Source organism: Larus michahellis, chromosome 1 (assembly GCF_964199755.1).
Source record: "Larus michahellis chromosome 1, bLarMic1.1, whole genome shotgun sequence".
Taxonomy (NCBI): Eukaryota; Metazoa; Chordata; class Aves; order Charadriiformes; family Laridae; genus Larus; species Larus michahellis.
The window spans coordinates 165,880,227-165,898,162 of record NC_133896.1 but is presented as its reverse complement, the minus strand read 5'-3'; the positions used below and the strand labels follow the sequence as shown (position 1 = coordinate 165,898,162).

The following is a 17,936-nucleotide window of genomic DNA, read 5'->3' as shown; positions in this document are numbered from 1 at the left end:
AACAGGGCGAGGGAAACCCACTCTTAGGATTTTACTTTTATATCCTTTCTCCTCCCCTTGCAACACCCCGGCTCGTATGTAAAGAACTGTACTCAAAAATAACTGTAACAAAAGTATGTTATACAGTAAAATCACAAAAGAGAATTTAAAAGGCTTAGAAATTGAGGGGGGATTATTATATTTAATATCTTAGTAGCTAGAGAAAATCATTATTTTTCAGAGACAGAAAACCAAACACTCCTTTTTTTTCTGCTTTGGTCAAACTAGTATCTTAATACAGATTCTAATCTGCTTTGATTCTTTCTGGGTTGTGTACAAGAGCAAAGCGGAAAAAACCTCTGTATAAAGGCCAAGCATCCACAAACTCGTTATACTTCTGATATCAAAATCCAGTGGAGTTGACTCATGAAACTCCTGATAAGATCAAGACCTACTCTGCAGCTGAAAAAACAGGGCAACTTCCAAAAGATCAAGAGTTCACCCATGACCCAAGTGTCTGCCATTATTCAGCTGCTGCTCCTCAAGCTGCATCACAGGATTTGCAGTATTTCCTTTGATCTCAGTCTAAATCCTTCACGATTTGGACCCTGCTCCTGCCTCCTTTTGCTCTAGGAATTCTGGTTCATAACTCCAAAAATACTGATCAGTGAGGCCAATTGTTGTGCCAGCCATTACCCAAGCTAAATAGTGATTAACTACTGCATAGACACATAAGTCTCCCTCCAGCAACTAAAAAGCTGATGATGCGTATGTTCTCAATTCCCATTTCAGTTAAATTTCAGTTTCCACTTCTAAATGACTCATCAAATCCAATCCTCAAAATGTTACTACTACACTATCTACAGCATGGATGCCATCAGGCTTAACTTCTTATTAAAATAATAGGTTTTCTTTATCAAGAGAGCCATAACAACTTACTCCTTCCCTGTATATTCTAATTTTATCTGCTTGAAATAATATAGAATATAAAATCCCAATACAATTCCTAATTTCTCTTCCCAAGTATTCTGGCAATTCTCAGGGAAAATCTTGATCATTTTGATTACCTTCCATTTGGAACCATATACCAATTTAAGAAACTCAAATTATGATTATACAATTTGAAGTAAATGAAGTCCTTACTTAACAGAGAGAAAGATGCAAAATGTGCTACTGGAAAACTAGTTCAGCAACTTTCCCACTACATTTGCCAAATTGGCCAAATTGACAGACTTTCAAAGACTTAGTTTTTCAGCTTAAGGGCTCACAATCTCTGATCTCTGCTCCAGAGTACAGTGAAAGAACATTTGTATGTAAACTATTTGAACTGGGTCTAATTCAATTACTTCTACAATCCTGGATGAAACTCTTTTCCCACCCTCTAATAATCCTTAATAATCCTCTCACTATCTGTGGATAATCAGCAAGTTCTTTGTGTTACTCTCCATAAATATCAGATAAATTACAGCCTACCCACAGGCTGTATAAAATACACTACACTGTCTTAAGGCACGGAGTTATATCAGAGGAAACCAATACAGACAGCCACAGGAAAAAAGAGCAACGGAGGAGTTCAGATGTCGTCTTAGCAACCGTCAAGAACCACTGTGGAAATAACAGGCAATAAATCATCTGGCTGAATTTAAGACTTTTAGCTACAGTTTTCCACGTTGAAGTTAAAGAAAAGAGGGCTCGAGATGTGTTTTGGAAGAGCTTATTTCTCTCCATCATTAAAAAGGACGCCTCTAATCTTAACGAGGTATTGAATGTGGAAATCCAAAGTTTAGTGATGTGAATACGCCCATTGAGGAAGCTTTCGATAAAGAAATATCCTCTCCGGCTTCCTGCAAGAGAGCAAAGCTTTCAGCCAATCAAGAACATTCAATCAGCACAGGATCCTATAATCTGAAGGAGGAAAGGATTACACGCGTGGGAACAAACACCTCAGGGAACGTGAGCAAGTTTGCAAGCCTGCACATGGACGTAAAGGAAAAAAAGATCCTTTTTAAATAAAAAAAAAAAAAAGAAATTCCAAATAAAACAAATTTAAAAACAAATAAAAATCAGAGAATCTACAGCAGGATAACAAACTTCTACTCATATGCCAGAGAGGGACATAACATGAAAATGAAACAATGAGAAATATGCTCCTGAACTCCTACAATTATCCTTTGGCACTGAATGCTCTTATACTGTCAAGTAAAAGCCCAAAGACTGAAAATTTAATCTATGAATAAGTTTTAATCTGATGCTGAGGGACCTCTGAAATGAAATGAACAACTAGAAAATTTCTGAGCTGCTGTCTTTTCTCCCCTCCACCCTTCCCGGATGGCTTGAATAATGCTTCAAAATGCAGAAAGAGAAGCAGAATACTACCTGAGGATGCTGTTATTTAGGACAGGAAGTCAGATTCCATATATTTCTCAGAAAGGAAATGTCTGCTTATTGGTTCCTTGCTATTAGTTTATAGAACAGTGAGGATGAAATCATTCAATTACAACTACTACAGTTTATTAGTTGCTGGTTTTAAACACAACCATAAAAGGAACCATAACACCCTCCCCCACCCCCCCCAAATTTATAAATATCAAAGAGGTTTTTTTCTTTTTCTGTCCCCTTAGGGACATATCCCCTTAGGATATACTTTCATTCCTTCACTCTTGCTACAGAAAGTTTTTAAAAAAAGGCCAAAGAAATTCAAGTAAACTGCACTTTAAAGCACAAAATAGTGGGCTTATGGACGTGTAAAAATATGTAAACAAATACAGATCATATACCAAGTTGTATCTTTCCAGGATTACCTTCTTAAACCATTCACAAGTTCCGCAAATGATTTTTCCCACGCATACATCTTTATTATCTTCATACCACTTATGACTTCATTCATGGTTCTTATCCTGACATCTGTTAAGGTGGCTGTCTTGCTTCTGTAAATAGCACAAAGTAAAAATTATCAGATTCTCAAAGGAAGAGAGACTATTTATGATCACAGAACATACTCATATTAATGAAGTTTTTGCTTCTATTTGTAAAGAGGATTCATGTAATTGTAACTGCATTAAACGGTCTTCCTAAAACAGTATGTAAAAGCTGACGCACAGCTGGGTACGTATGTATTCCTGGTATTCCCTATTCTCAGGGAACTGTAAGTTGATTCAATGTTCAGAATTATATGTCAGCTTGTGCCAACACATAGTATTCCTTAAAAAACATATTTGTATTAAAAAAAAAAAACTCAAATAAAAAAAGTGACAAATATTAACTTTAGAACTAAAATCAGAAAATTACTTTAAAAAATGGTTTTGAAATGCCAAAATAACAACCCTTCTCATAAGGCTCTTTGGATGTTGTTAAAGAAACTGGCCTACATGTCTTTTTAAGATTAACTCTAGTTGAAGCAAAGATTACTCAGTAACAGTACATGGGCTATAATTTAGGAGAGCGAATCTAGATATGGTTTTGTTTAATAAATAAGTATTATTTAAGCATTAGCTGTAACTAAAACTAAACTAAATACATCTATTTTAGTCCCACTTTGTTCATCAGTGCAAACATAAAGTGGAGAATATAGATCATTAAATAATAAAGTGAGAGTTTTAATTAGGAAAAAAGCATTGAAAGTTAGAAGCCATGTAATGAATGCATAAACCATGCTAATAAAACCTATTACCATTCTGAATTCATTCATGTAGACAAACATACTTCACATATAGTGAGCTATAGTAGACCTTATTTTGATAAAACATTCTTTTTCCTGCTAGACTACTTATTTTCGTGCATACCAATGAAAGTTAAGATTCAGAGACAGTATTTAAAAAAAAAAAATCTTTACGAAGAAAAAGGAAGAAAAAGCTCTTTAGAAGCGGTGACTAGGTTTTGTCAGCTTAACCTGCACCCTTTAAGATTTCTCTGATGCTCTGGAAGAAATGGCCACGTTTAAAGCACTTCAGTAGAAAGAATTTCAGGCACCCGTGTCATTTTTAAAAAATTTCTCAGCACCAGCATTCCATAAATGTTGGGATGACTGAAGCAGGGTATTAAAAATATTTATAAAAGAAAACTGACAAAAGAAATGTAGGAACTTGGCCCTAATACAATCAAGGCTTCTTATTAAGACGGAGGAAGACAGCTTAGCCTAAACCAACCACACTGACATGGAACAAAATTATCTTTGTGAAGTCCTCTTTTCCTTTTTCAAAAAGAAACAGTAAAATAATTCCTCAAAGAAAGTGAGAGCTCATCCTTTCTTCCACACACACCCCCTACCACTGCGAAAAGCAAGATTTAGCATGTGTCGTTCAAGCCTCTGCAGCAGCAAACAACAGTTCTCACCTGCAATCCTTTGAAACAGGCAACTGTCAGACCTGCTTGGTCTCCAGATTAACAGAGGGTTGAAGATTATTCAAAATAATGAAGTTAGCCAGAGGTTTCTTTTTAAATGGTGTGAATCAAAAAGGCTACAGTTCCCATAAGCCAATTTTTCAGTTTTCCCGCTGAAATGTTACGATAGTAACCATGCTCTTTCAAATGGCTTTAAAGTGTTCAAGAGGCTGGCGGGGAAAGCAGTATTGGGTTTTTTTGGTTTTTTTTTTTTTTAAGTTACACTCCTCTACATTGCAAAAAGCATATTTTGTGCATACATACCAGAAGCCACAGTCTCTGAGATATTATATAATGGTTGAAAGTACACAGATTTCCAGTACGCTGATGGCAATTTACAGCAGATGAAGATGTGTTCCCCCGTTTTAAAAATATTAAGTTCAGAGTACACGCAGATCAGGATGACTGGGAAACACATTCTCAAGAGTGCAATAGGAAAGCACCTGAAAATTCTTTAAATGTCTGAGAAGTCCCCTCTAGGATACTAATAACCATGCTAAATTAAGCAAGCTGCAGAATTCCTTTTTGCTTTCACGAGGCATATTTGGCGCGTTTTAATCATGTCTGACAAAACAGTTCCACATAGTTTTTCTCTTCCAAAAAAATTATAAGGGCTTTAAAAGACAATACTACAGTTGCATGGCTAAGCAGCGAAAGAGTTTAGGTCTTGTGAATAAATATATCTAATATGGTCTTCAGTCCAACAATTGAACTATTTCTCAAATAAGGTATTATGTCGTGTGTATTTCGTAAAACTTCTCGTACTTGTCCAGGTAAAAGTAATACTGCATAATACCGCGTATACCATTTCACTGGATACTGAGTCCGTTCCTGCAAACCCCTACAGCACCGAAGCTAATGCCCGCATCATGAACTGGTGCACGTGTTTACAGCAGTGGGTCACAAGCACAGTGCTCAACAGTAGCACAAATTAGCTGCCACATTGAGCGTGCCTGGATTTTAGCAAAAGCTTTAATCCCTAAATTACTTCTTCATAGGCTGCTTTCCTTAAATCCATGCAGATTCCCGGCAATCGCCATGTGAACACACACATCATTACAGGGCTGGAATCCATTTCAGATTTTCCATTAACTCCTCCTGTTCACTGCACATTTCTGTTCACAAAGACAAACATCTGTGCACACGTAGACAAGCAAAAGCTTTTCTGGTTAACAAATTTTCTCCCTTGCACTGCATCAAAACAAGTGGCTGTTAATGAATGGGGGAAAAACCCAAACAACGTCACATTGCCACTGATTAACTTTTAAAATACATACCTTTGAGAAGAGATTTTTGTCACCTTGTTGTCTGACCCTGGACAAGTCCCTTAATCTCTTTGTGCCTCAGTTTCCCATCTGTAAAATGGGGATAATAATGCTTACCACCATGGAGAAGGCACTAGTTAAGTGCTAAGTATTTTAATTATTGTCTCAAAGCTCAAAACCTCAAAAACTTACAACTCAAAAAACCCAGCAGTGAAATAGCTTGATACTTATGCATGCATATTACACACGCAGTGAAAATGCACGTGTAAGAATATATTGGAAGTGTTCTACAAACAGGTTTTATCATAAAAAACCTAAGAATTTGACAGAGAACACTGAATGGCTCCTTATTTGAGAAATAGCACGTGAGGATAATAACTGAAGACTATCACAGTGGTTACAAACAGAAGGAAGTCTACGAGTTGGTCTCATTTTGTAATTCTCAGCTCTCTCTTCATACCTAGCCATGCAATGGCAGTGCCAGTCTCAGTACCTCTGGAAAACTTGTCTTAAAATACAACTTGAAAACAACAGTTTTGCTTATCCAAAGAGCTAGAAGGAACCAATTCACCCTGAATACAAATACAGCGAAGATGCATAACACTACTAAGCATATGTAAAGGAACACAAAAATATTCCCATTTAGATGCAAAAGCCATTTATAAACTCATGATGTAAGTAGAGCATGATTAATTACACACGAAAAAGAAAGTTAGGAAGCGAGAACATTGAAGATAATTCAATATTCCCACTTGAGGCAAGTTTTTTTTTTTTAGGAGGAAGTCACAGAAAAACAAATTAAATTTGTCTGATAATGGAAAACTACTGCAAACTCATTTTATATCTCCCCAGCCTAGAACCTTACCGTTAGAAACCTCATCAAAACCACCTTCATAATTTTTTTCTTCCTTTCTCTCTCAGTTCCTTCCCCTTTTTCCTCTCTGCCTCTTTGTCCTGGAGGACAGAGAGCAAGATCTTTGAACATGAAACCTTCAGACCTTTCTGCTGCAACCCCTGTATCGCCCCAGTAAGTCAAACTTATGGCAGGACTGACAGTATTGCCTTTGTAGTAACTGCTCCTTAAGCATCAATGCAGGAAGGCAAAGCTCGAGGAGCTACACAATTCTATGCCAAGATTGACAGTAAAGTAGCTATGGAAGTAGCCCAACTCTTAATACACTGGACAGCTAATGAGTAGCACATATTTTCAGCACGTCTGGAAGACAAACCACTCCAAGTCCCTAAACAGGAATTCAGAAAGCTCACATTAGCGACTATGAAAAATACTGGCAAAGACAGAAGACAATGCGAAAAACCTCACCACACAGAAGCTGATCTCAGAGCAGTGCTCCACCTCCATCCAGTGTGCACATTTTAAAACCCAGGCCAGAAAATACGTACAAAACAACACGTGCAACCTTACCTTAGGGAAGAAAAAAGTCTCCCAATGCAGGTCTGGATAGGAAGAAGAATAATCAGAACTGCCATTCCTGCAAGACACGATGGGCCTATCTCTATCCAGAGAAGTACTGTTACTGCTACAGCTTGAATTGGTCCAGCCCACAAGAAGTGCAAGAAAATCGTTACCTAGGCAAACAGTTAAGAAACAAAAATTAGCTTTTGGTCTTAGCTAAAAAAATTAAACCCTAATAACACAAAGTTCAGGAATCATCTTTGCCTTCGGCATGAACTGAGGCATCCAGCGAGAATTCTGCACCTAAACGTACACAGAGGTGCCTAACCTCCAGAAAGTAAGCAAATTACCACCCTGATTTTGTTTTATCTTCATGCACCAACATTTCTCTGAGCTTAGGAAAACAGCAGAAAAATATTTAAAAGGGGGGAAGTATGTTTTCCTCCCATATTTTAAGGGAATATTTCTCTTCCTGTGATATTCAAGAAACAACTAGAAAAGTTCATAAGAAACACTTAAATCATCAGTTGTAAACGAAAACTTCTTAACTCAGACCCCACAATTTCTTCAGTCCATTGGAAAGATCTGTAATGTTTCTTACCTGATCAAATTTGTTCACATCATTCGATAGAAGATTTACTATTTGACCAGTGGTAGTTTTTGCCATAGCTACGTTACTGAGACGAAGTGCCTAAAAAAGTCAGAACTCAAATTGTCACAGCTTATACAGCACAGTACACCTGTACACAGAAGGCTCAATACACAAATAAAACACTGGGGCAAAAGCTGAAGGCATGTCTCAGCTTTTGCCTGAGAACACCTGGGCACATTTCATCAGATAACATGTGGGTTAGGTTAAATATTCTGAAGTCCTGAAGAAGAGCCTATAAAAAAACAAGTCTAGGGAAGGACTGCAAGAACAAGAGTTGCCATAACTATCCTCATGTTGTCTGAAGCGATTAAAAATGGGGAAATACCAACTTAGCAAGTTATTAAAACTAAACAAAAGAGCCTGAAACTTCTCATTTGCATTGCTCTCCCCCACATTATGAGCATTTGTTCAAAACAGGAACAAAAACTCCACCTGAAGACCAAATTTAAATCAGGACAGTGTTTGGTCAATTGAAAGAATTCTGAGATTCCTGACAGAAGACAAAACCCCCAAGTTATTCATTTTACGCAATCAGTTCTTGCTAACACTGCAAACTGTGCTTTCTATCTTTGCAAATCAGAGTTAATATCCCTTTACAAATTAGTAAGTATTTCCCTTGTTAATAACTCTTGTAAAAACCACAAGATTTCAGAATTATATTAAAATTTATTAATTTTAATTTAAAAATTTAAATGTAAAATTTATATATTAAGAAGTTTAGCATACGCTATGAAAAGCAACAAGTATAATATAAAATATTTTTATAGTTTAATAAATAAGTTACTCAGTAGCAAATAGTGATTGTAAAATGCCCCCCCAAAAGATCACATATGGAAATATGCAGTCTAAACATTACTGCAAAGATCCAAACTGAAATAGCTCAAAGACGCAGATAACAGACGCTGCTTCCTTCTACACCTGCTGCAAAGAAAACACGGTTTTGCAGCACAAGTAAAAAATACACAAAACGTGTTACACGTTTTCCCGTTACAGGACTTCACTCCTCAAAAACACTTTGCATTTTTAGGTGGTGCACATCTACTTCTCCCTCTCTAAGCAGTTATTATTAGGATTCCTTTTTGATCAATAATCTAACTTGAAAAGCACTAATTGTTTCAAAAATATCAGGTGCAAGCACATCAGACATCAAAGTACTATTCAAAGCATCACTTCAAATAAAGCGTCTTAGGTTTCTTGCACCTCACTGCCGGATTACAAGGGTATTAATCACAGAGAGAATCCCAATCCTAACTTCATTGAAACCAGCAGGCAGAAACATTTAAAACTCTGCTAAGAAATTCCTCTGATATTCTAATAATAAATCTAGGATACTGGGTGTACGAGAGACAAGATTTAATTATTTGAGAAAATCTTTCATCCCCTGTCTTAAGCCATTTGTCTCTCATACATCTGAAATCCCACGCGAAGCTGCCTGCAGGTAATGCAGCCACAGCACATCCACCTCTCTATCGCGTTTACTCCACACCACAGATCAAGGTTGGTAAACTCCTAGAAAAGCTGTTAGATATCCATAGACCAAGTGATGCATGTTTGAAGAAGTTGCCCCCCAGGGTGTGTTTACAGCACCTACTGCTACTTACTCCTTAATGACACAGACATACCTGCTATTTGAAGTCCACCTGAGCCACCCAGGAGAATATTGCACTGGTATCTTCCTAGTGTCCCATGGCTTGGGTCTGTCTCAGACCCACCACCTGAGTCACCTTTCTGACCTCTTCCTAGCCCTTTCAGACAGAGGCGGCAAAAACAGTTTCAAAATGTACCAGCCCAGTTCATTTTGGCCAAGACAGCCTCAGGAGGAACCATGGAAGCATCTGAGCCAAAAGGACTGTGCTCATCTGTGACTGATTGGTCTTCTCAGGGAACAGACAGCCATTTCCAACGTCGGTGGCAATGCAATTTTAGTCTTTTCTTCCCTTCCTGCTTCAAAACTACTTTTGAAGTAGCACTGTTTTTTGATTAACTCTATCCCCACCGAGGCCAGTACACGGTGGCTTTAAATGCTGCTTTGACCGCAACAGTTATAAATTCACTCCCACGGTAAGAAATACTACTGAAGGTTATCTACAGCCACACACCTTTTTAAAAAGCAACTGTAGTTTGAATTTACATTTTATTTTACATTTGCCAATTATCAGTCTGTTTTCAGCACAAAGACCTGCTTGGTTTTCTGTCTATAAATTTTCCATACAGGTGTGTTTCCCAGCAAGCACCCTTTCTCAAGGAAAAGAGGTTTTAGTTATATGAACTAATGAGAGCAGTTTGTATGCTTGATGTCTTAAACTCTTTTTTTTCCCCAGATGTAATTGCACAGGCCCAGTTACAGTTCTTTAACCGTTACATGCCTTCTGTACTCCCATCTTAGTGTTTTAATCTCTTCATGCCCCAAACAGTTAATTCAAAAGCACATTAAAAAAGGAGAACTGACCATAGAAAGGAATAATATAACTCTTCAGTGAAATAACTCCTGACACCTTTTTGTCTGCTTTCTGTCTCAACCAACTACTTCACAGCTTAAGCTGCTTTAGTGTTTATCTGAACCTCAAACAACTTCTAAAAGTTAAGTCTTCAAAAAAAATAATAAATAAATCAGTCCCCCATAAGTAGCCTTTGGTTTTAAAACATGAGATTGTGAGTCATGAGACAGATTCCATTTTCATTTTTGCTACAAGCTTCCTGCGTGCATCACTAACACTTCTTACTGATCACAAACCATCTTGGAGTTTGAATACAGGCTTTTTGTAAATGACATTTTAACTTTCCAGGGAATGAAAAAGGGTCTAAAACTTAAGAATTACGAGCATTTGAAGTTCTCTATTAAGGATGCTCGTGGATACAACCCACTCATCCTTGCAAATCCAAGTTTTTATTTACTACAGCAATTAACAAACACTGCAAAAGTGCTGGTAAATTAGCATCCAGATTCTTTCAAAAGCATATATGAGGATAAAGAGAAAGTATGACCTATCTATAAGCCTCAGATAATGAGGACAAACGATTAGAAAGGTTTATCAACGTTCTGCTGTGACCTCAGCCTTCACCCTCAGGAGTAAACATTTATGAGATGAAGGGAGATTAATTTTCCATTTAATCACATCTCTAGAAATAAGGGTGCATATTATGAACATTTCTTTTCCAAGCTTCTAAGCTAATATCAACACAGCAACAAACAACATCACTATATACATATTTCATGAATTTCAAACTGTGTTATGATAATCAGTTTAGTAAATTAATACCTCAGAGAGATGTTTATGTACAAGAAAGCAGTGTGCCATGTTAGAGCTGAGTTCCCAGAGGATAATTTCCAAGGTATCAGAAGAGGGAGGAGAATAAATATGTGCATGAAAAGCAATCAACACTTACAATGGGGCCATTTTCACTCTCCTCACTTTACTGCTTTGCCCAAAACCTTCGCATGACCTATACCAGCAGTACAAGTGTTTGCCTTAAGTGGATGGTACCTATGCTTAATGGTTAAAATAACATGCATTTCTTTATATTCTAAAGAAACCTTACAGTCTTGATCCTTCAATTAAACTCCTTTGCTGAGGTAAGAACTTGCAGGACGCTATTCCAGCAGCACTAAAGATAGAAAGATAGGGCATTTTCCCTTCCAGCATCCCCAGCAGGGACTTTGTGCGTGGAAGCGGAGATGGGCTCAATGGTTTGGGTATTGCCAACAGCTTCAGAAGAAGGAAACAGACATTTACGACTGGGTTGCTTGCTCCCCAGCGCACACCAAGGCCAGCATTTCACCCTGGGTGATGCTCAGCTCCTTCCTGTAGGTAACATCCACAACTTCTCTTGTTCCACTTTCTGTCTGACAGCAGCCTCGGCTCCGACTGTAGTCGAGGACAGCTTTTACTTGATCAGGCCACACAGACAGCAAGGAGACCACAGCTTACTGAATGTACATCCCTTCTCACGCTTCACTGGCTTTAGTGAAGGACTCCAGTGCTCCCATAGTAAAACCAGTAATTGATGCTAAAAACTGGCTCTACCCTACCTCTGGGATTCAGCTTGATTATGAACGGTCTCTCCTCTGCCCACTCCTCTTTCTTCCCCCCCAAGTAGGAGAGATACTAAAGGGACCTGCCTGGGCAGACGCCGAGCATCCCCTGCAGCCTAGAGGGGGCAGCAGCAGGACCACTGCCTGTCCCTGAACTAACCTGAGGGATGCCCTGAGGGGAAGCCGGGGGGGGCAGCCTCTCTGACCCACAAAGGATGCAACTCTACAGCATTGCTGGAAGAAAACATAACCATTAACCACAGCAGGGGCGGGGGGAAACTGGACAGTGAAGCAATTCCCGGGCAACTGAGAATGCTGAACCCCGGGAGCTCTGCCCCTCTCCCCTGCTGTATGCTGATGGCCTTTACGGCTCCAGCACACAAACTTTCCACCAGCAATGGGGGGGCTCTTCTCCAACAGCATCAGCAGGTGAAAATCAGCAGCTCCTCCTAGGCTTTACGGCTATTTAATGCACCACCTTCACTAGCAGGACTGAAGTTATCATTCAGACACATAGAATCATGGAATGGCTTAGGTTGGAAAGGACCTTAAAGATCACCTAGTTCCAACCCCCCTGCCATGGGCAGGGACACCTCCCACTAGACCAGGCTGCTCAAAGCCCCATCCAGCCTGGCCTTGAGCACTTCCAGGGATGGGGCATCTGCAACTTCTCTGGGCAATCTGTTCCAGTGCCTCACCACCCCCACAGTAAAGAATTTCTTCCTAAAATCTAATCTAAATCTACCCTCCTTCAGTTTAAAACTGTTGCCCCTCATCCTATCTCTACACTCCCTGACAAAGAGTCCCTCCCCATCTCTCCTGTAGGCCCCCTTCAGGTACTGGAAGGCCGCTATAAGGTCTCCCCGGAGCCTTCTCTTCTCCAGGCTAAACAACCCCAATTCTCTCAGCCTGTCCTCATAGCAGAGGTGCTCTGTTACCAAAGAGAGAGCAAAAACACATATATGTATTTAAGGTCTGATACATATTAGCATGCATTACATTTCTACAAATGAGTAACTTCAATGGAATTGCAAGCATGAACATAACTATATTTTTAAACTCTCCTAATGAATTAGCTGTCAAATGCCAAATGTACCCGTAAACAGGTTTGCTTACCTTCCGATAAATCATATGACACATAGCTACCCTCAGCTTCATGCCAGCCCGCTGTACATGATAGAAGTATAAGTGGTGCATTATAGCTAGAATAAGCGTGCACACAGACAGAGCAGCTGCGTAGCAATATGCAAAATTCAAAGCTACCTCATCTGAGGAACCATAGTTTTCAAAATAATTAATAATTTTTCCCAAAAATATTGGCTGAACTATTTTGAGGGTTTCCTGAAAGAAAAAGAAAGGGAAAAAGTATTAACAATTTCCTATCATACCACGCTGCCCAAGTTTGTAACCAGGCAAATGAGAGCCAACTAGTGCCACAAGTCACATCCCGTACTATTTTGCCTTTACTGTGCTCTAAAATGTCAAGCCATTTTTTTCAACACATAATTCAAAAGAAATATGTTGCACATTGAAATGTAGCTGAATGTTTAAACCCTCTCACTTACCAATAAAAACTCTGATGTTATAAAAAATGCATGAATACGTATTGCACTTCCATTTTTAAAGATGACAGTGTGTCGTTTACAGTCATTTACATATAGCAAAAACCCCCCTTTTCTACGGGGCACCCCACTCAGATACATAAAATACAGCTAAGCCTTACAAAGCAAGTCAGTAGCTTGCAGTGTCTCAAAAATATTGCACTGAAATTGGCTCTCTGTTACACATCCATAATCCTGCAGTCACAACTCATTTTTCCAGTCTCTCCGGGGCTGTAGCTCTGTTTTACTTTTCTGAGAGCGTACACGAACATCACAGTTTCTCTGAACAGCCCGGCATGAAGTCACCAGTATGTATCATGCAACCTAATGGGCCAAGTTTCACATTGCTAAGTGTGTTGTATGACATTTTACACCACTTACCTCAATCATTGTGAAAATTCCAAAAACTAAATAGGATTTCCAGTAACAAAGAATGATGGCTTTTGTTAAATGTGGCGTTTTTCCTCTCTTTTTGGCTTTTTGCACCTCTTTATCCCAGTACCTGACAAGCAAAATGCAAACATGCTGGAGGACAGAAGTAAAATCACAAGGCAATTACCTGGAATAAAATACTTTCAGACTTACGGCCAAATTGCCACCATCACTTTTATACAACAACAACAGAAGTTAAGAGATGTTTTCTCATTCACATAAACACATAGTACTTAGCATTATAGGCCTATTTGCTCTTGTATAATCACAGCCAATTCACCACTGTTGACTACTATTGCCTTTGACATATTTCTTTCCTTCTCCTCTCAGTTCAGACAGCCACTCACCTTAATTAAGACCCTATTATCATATGATCCCCTGACTATGGACTAAGGCAGCATGGAGTGTCTTTATCTTCTTATAAACTCTGCACTTCCCCAGAAAGGTTGTGATGCACAACCCTTTCTCATGTCTGGCACTTTCTTTTTTCCACCACGTGCTTCGATGAGGACGATCAAATATGGCATAAGAGCAGAGAGAACTGTCTGCAGCAGTTTTGTCACTTAACACTCCACACATCTCTCCAATGGCAAGGATTACAGCGGCAGTGGCAAAGACGTCTGCATTACTATGTGTCTGCCCACAAGTAGGACACAATCCGTTCACGTTAAAAATCAATGACAGTAATAACAAGCATGATTTTGAAAAGAAAGTATCAGAACTTAAGCAGACTTCTTAAAGCACACTCTTGTCAGACAGGATACTCTCCCTCACTTCTGGGAGGCTAATATATTTTCTGCCAGGCCCTCTGACCTTGCCAGTTTGAGGGCTGAAATGAGTCTAAAAAGCATGCAAACCAAATTATTTTGCAACAAAGCACACAAGTTTGAAGTAAATAGTACAGATAAGAAAACATTTTTTTTTTATTTTTACCCTCTTCTTTTTGTAACAAGGATTATATTGTCTAAATGCTTCAGAATCAGAATTGAAACTGTGTAGATTCTGTGGAGTTTATTGGCCCAAGAGAAAAGGCTACTTCCTTAGGTGGCTATTTGTGAATTATATTCTCTGCTTCTTCGCCAAGTACACTAAAGAATGAAAAAACTTTTTTTTTTTTTTTTTGCATGCTGTATTTTCTACCATTTCCTGACTCATGGAAAGTCTGTGCTTTTACTGTAAGAATCCTTGGAAAGAGTCCATCTTCCTCCGCAGCAAATTCCCTGAACTGCTTCAAGACACAACCATGAAATCTGGCAAAGCTCTACAGCTACGAAGATGTTAGAAGCTGCACTCCTATGAGCTTATCACTGACCCTCTTTCTCCTGTAAACTCATCCAGAGCAGGATGATGTAAGACCTGGTCATAGCCTTTCGTTTCTGGAGTCTTTTTACTTCTTGAGGAGCCTCTCCTCCCAACCAAACTATTAGGAAGTTGATTTGCTCTGCCTTCAGTGGAAAGGCAAGAAATAGCAAGGCCACACTTTCTTAACACAGAGGCCACCTTTCACAAGAAGAGTCCTTTTCCTCTAATTATATTTAGGAAGATTAGAAGATTATTTGAAGACAAAAACCTTTGCTATTGGAAGGTTCAAGACAATTTACATAAACTGTTACTTTTGGAAGATATTTCACTATTAACAGAAAAAGATAGATCCTCCTGAGTCCATAACAACATGATTGGTACACAGTCCATGAAAAAGTATTTATAACAAAATAAAAACACCTCCTAGACACAATGTTTTAGATGTCCAGGCATTTTATCCGCTTTACAAAGAGTGGCATATTTTCACCATACATATCTTTATCTACACACATATATAAAGGGTACACAGCTGTCACTTAATTCAGTTCGTGCTCAAAACCAAGAACAAAAAAAGAAAAAACTCTAAAACTTTTTACCCACTTTTATACTGAGAAATTTGAAAAGCTTCCATAGCTATTCTACCACAGGCCAGAAGACTCACATTAATTAACTGAGAATTACTGCAGTAACAGATGATGAAAAGTCTTCTTTTCCGAGCATTCTGCAGTGTCAAATTGGTCATAAATGACATTAATGGAAATACTCCAATGCATTTTCATTACGTCTAAGTTGAAAAAATTAAAATGCTTCCATAGTAAACAAGTTTTAAATATTATTTTCAGTTCTTCGGCTTTTTTAACAGTAGACTTTGTTAAATTTTACAACAACTTATTTTAATTTTAGAACAGGAATAAGACTCTCACCTTCACCAGCAGAAATACAATGAAAGAGAACAATTATTTTTTTCCCCTTACCATTGCAATTCTTCTCCAAGCTTCTCTGAGGAATCTTCTGGCAGCACTTTATACATATCATCTTCTTCAAGCTTCCGTTTATGGCCAGTAATAAATAAGGGATTCAACCACCTATTTAAATACAAATTATTAATAAACTGATCAGCAGACCAAAAGAGTAATTTCTTTATACACAAATTTAATTCTCTTACCTCTTTCTTCCCTCCTCTTCTCCTGCCTCACTCAACATCTACACTTTTTACTGCACTTCTCCCTTACCTAAGAATTAAGTCACCCCCATTTTACAAATGGGAAAGCATTTCCCATTTCCTAAAGCTATGCCCTGTAGCACCTTCCTCCCAGGCATCCAGACAGCCAGCACAACTCTTCTTGGCCTTAAGGCAACTGTTACAGTGTTTCCTTATAATTAATGAAAATCAGCATTTCTTTAAATATTTAAGAAAAAACAGAACTTAATCCAACTATTAAAATATTGACAGAGTTGTAAATAAAATTGTAATACATATTAAAAGATTTTTTTGTAACTAGCATGGCTATTCATTTACATGAAGAAAAAACTAACTGCTGTTCAGCTGCCATCTTGACAAATACCAAAGGTCAGTAATTTAAAGACAACCACTCAAATGTAAAAACAGGTAAATAACGGATTATTACTAGAACTTGTCTTAACCATGTTTAGAAATACAAACAAAAAGCACACTGTCACAGTGTGGCTGTACAAAAAAGGAAAATACTGCCTAACAGCTCAGTTTTCTTAGTGGACAGATTTTTAAAATCTCAGTATTTCATAAGAGCGCGTTGAAAACAAATTGTAATAGTGCTACTGTAGGTTTGCTCGAAAACACAACATTTTTGTTAGATCAAATAACGCTGTGAGGCAACTGTAAGACAAGGTTTTACACACTTAAATCCTTCTTCAAGTCTGAAACACGGGTCAAAGAGGTCCAAACAGTTTCAGCTGTGCTCCACGGGGCAGACAGATGCATGGCAGAAAGCACAAAAGTGACCAAGTTGTTCGTGAGATGGAGCAAAAGAGAATGACGCCTCCGAAACAGGCACGGCTTAGTGGGAACAGGGGACTTGGGGCACTTGCAGTTTGCCACTTAGTTTTTCTCTCTGCCAAATCCATGATACTTGTTTCCAGGAGAAATGTGGATTTTGGTTCTCAGGCCTGTTTCCTACAAGTATTTTCTCAGCTGGTCAACACGATCAGAACCAAGAGGTCAGGCATGGACCTGTTTTGGAAAAAATACTCTTTCACTCAGGGCAAGGTGTTTGCTGTCAATTGCCTGTGAAAGTTCGTAATTGCGGTTTAGTTTCTGATGCTTGATTACTCACTGACTTCACCAATTGGGTTTTTAAAGGAGTGTTCACACCAAGTGAAGCGTATTATTTTCTGGAAGGCCTACATGTGAGAATTCAAAACTGGGATAGTTTACAACGAGGGCATTTATTTATTCACAACCACAACAATGGTTGTGAATACTCATCAACTAGCTTTACATTTCTTGCTGGGGCATGTTCCAGTTAAATTTTGTATACACTTGCTTACAAGAAGTTTGTTGATTAGTTTTAGAGAGGGTGGAGGGGCAGGAGAGGGTACTCAGAGAGTTTCTTCAAAGATAGAGCTGCTGCAAAAACCTTTTCCACAAGCTCTAAGCTCCATGGCACAACTGCATGTAACAAATGGTATTAATAGTGGGGTCTTTTCCTTCACTACTCAGCATGTTAGCACAGTGTTTGTGTGACTCATTCAAAGATTAAGCCTCTATCCTTAGTGTAGCATCTTTAATGCCTTAACAGCCCTTTTTAAACTCTTGGAGGGAGTACTGAAGATCTGTGCATGTGAGCTGTTAAGCCCTCAATGTATGCTAAAAGGTGCAATTAGAAACAGAAAGTACTTG

General features: G+C 38.5%; 1 protein-coding gene across 3 annotated transcripts in view; it reads right to left on the bottom strand.

The window, feature by feature from the left end:
* The window catches only part of ABCC4 (ATP binding cassette subfamily C member 4 (PEL blood group)), a 154,027-nt gene that overhangs the window by 122,387 nt on the left and 13,704 nt on the right, over positions 1-17,936 (bottom strand). For all 3 annotated transcript variants that reach the window (XM_074562976.1, XM_074562968.1, XM_074562960.1), the window contains exons 2-7: positions 16,033-16,143; positions 13,706-13,826; positions 12,840-13,064; positions 7,640-7,729; positions 7,048-7,211; positions 2,781-2,906 (exon numbers count right to left, since the gene is read on the bottom strand). In XM_074562976.1, coding sequence (XP_074419077.1) covers positions 2,781-2,906; positions 7,048-7,211; positions 7,640-7,729; positions 12,840-13,064; positions 13,706-13,826; positions 16,033-16,143 — 837 coding nt within the window. The remainder of the gene's footprint in view (positions 1-2,780; positions 2,907-7,047; positions 7,212-7,639; positions 7,730-12,839; positions 13,065-13,705; positions 13,827-16,032; positions 16,144-17,936) is intronic.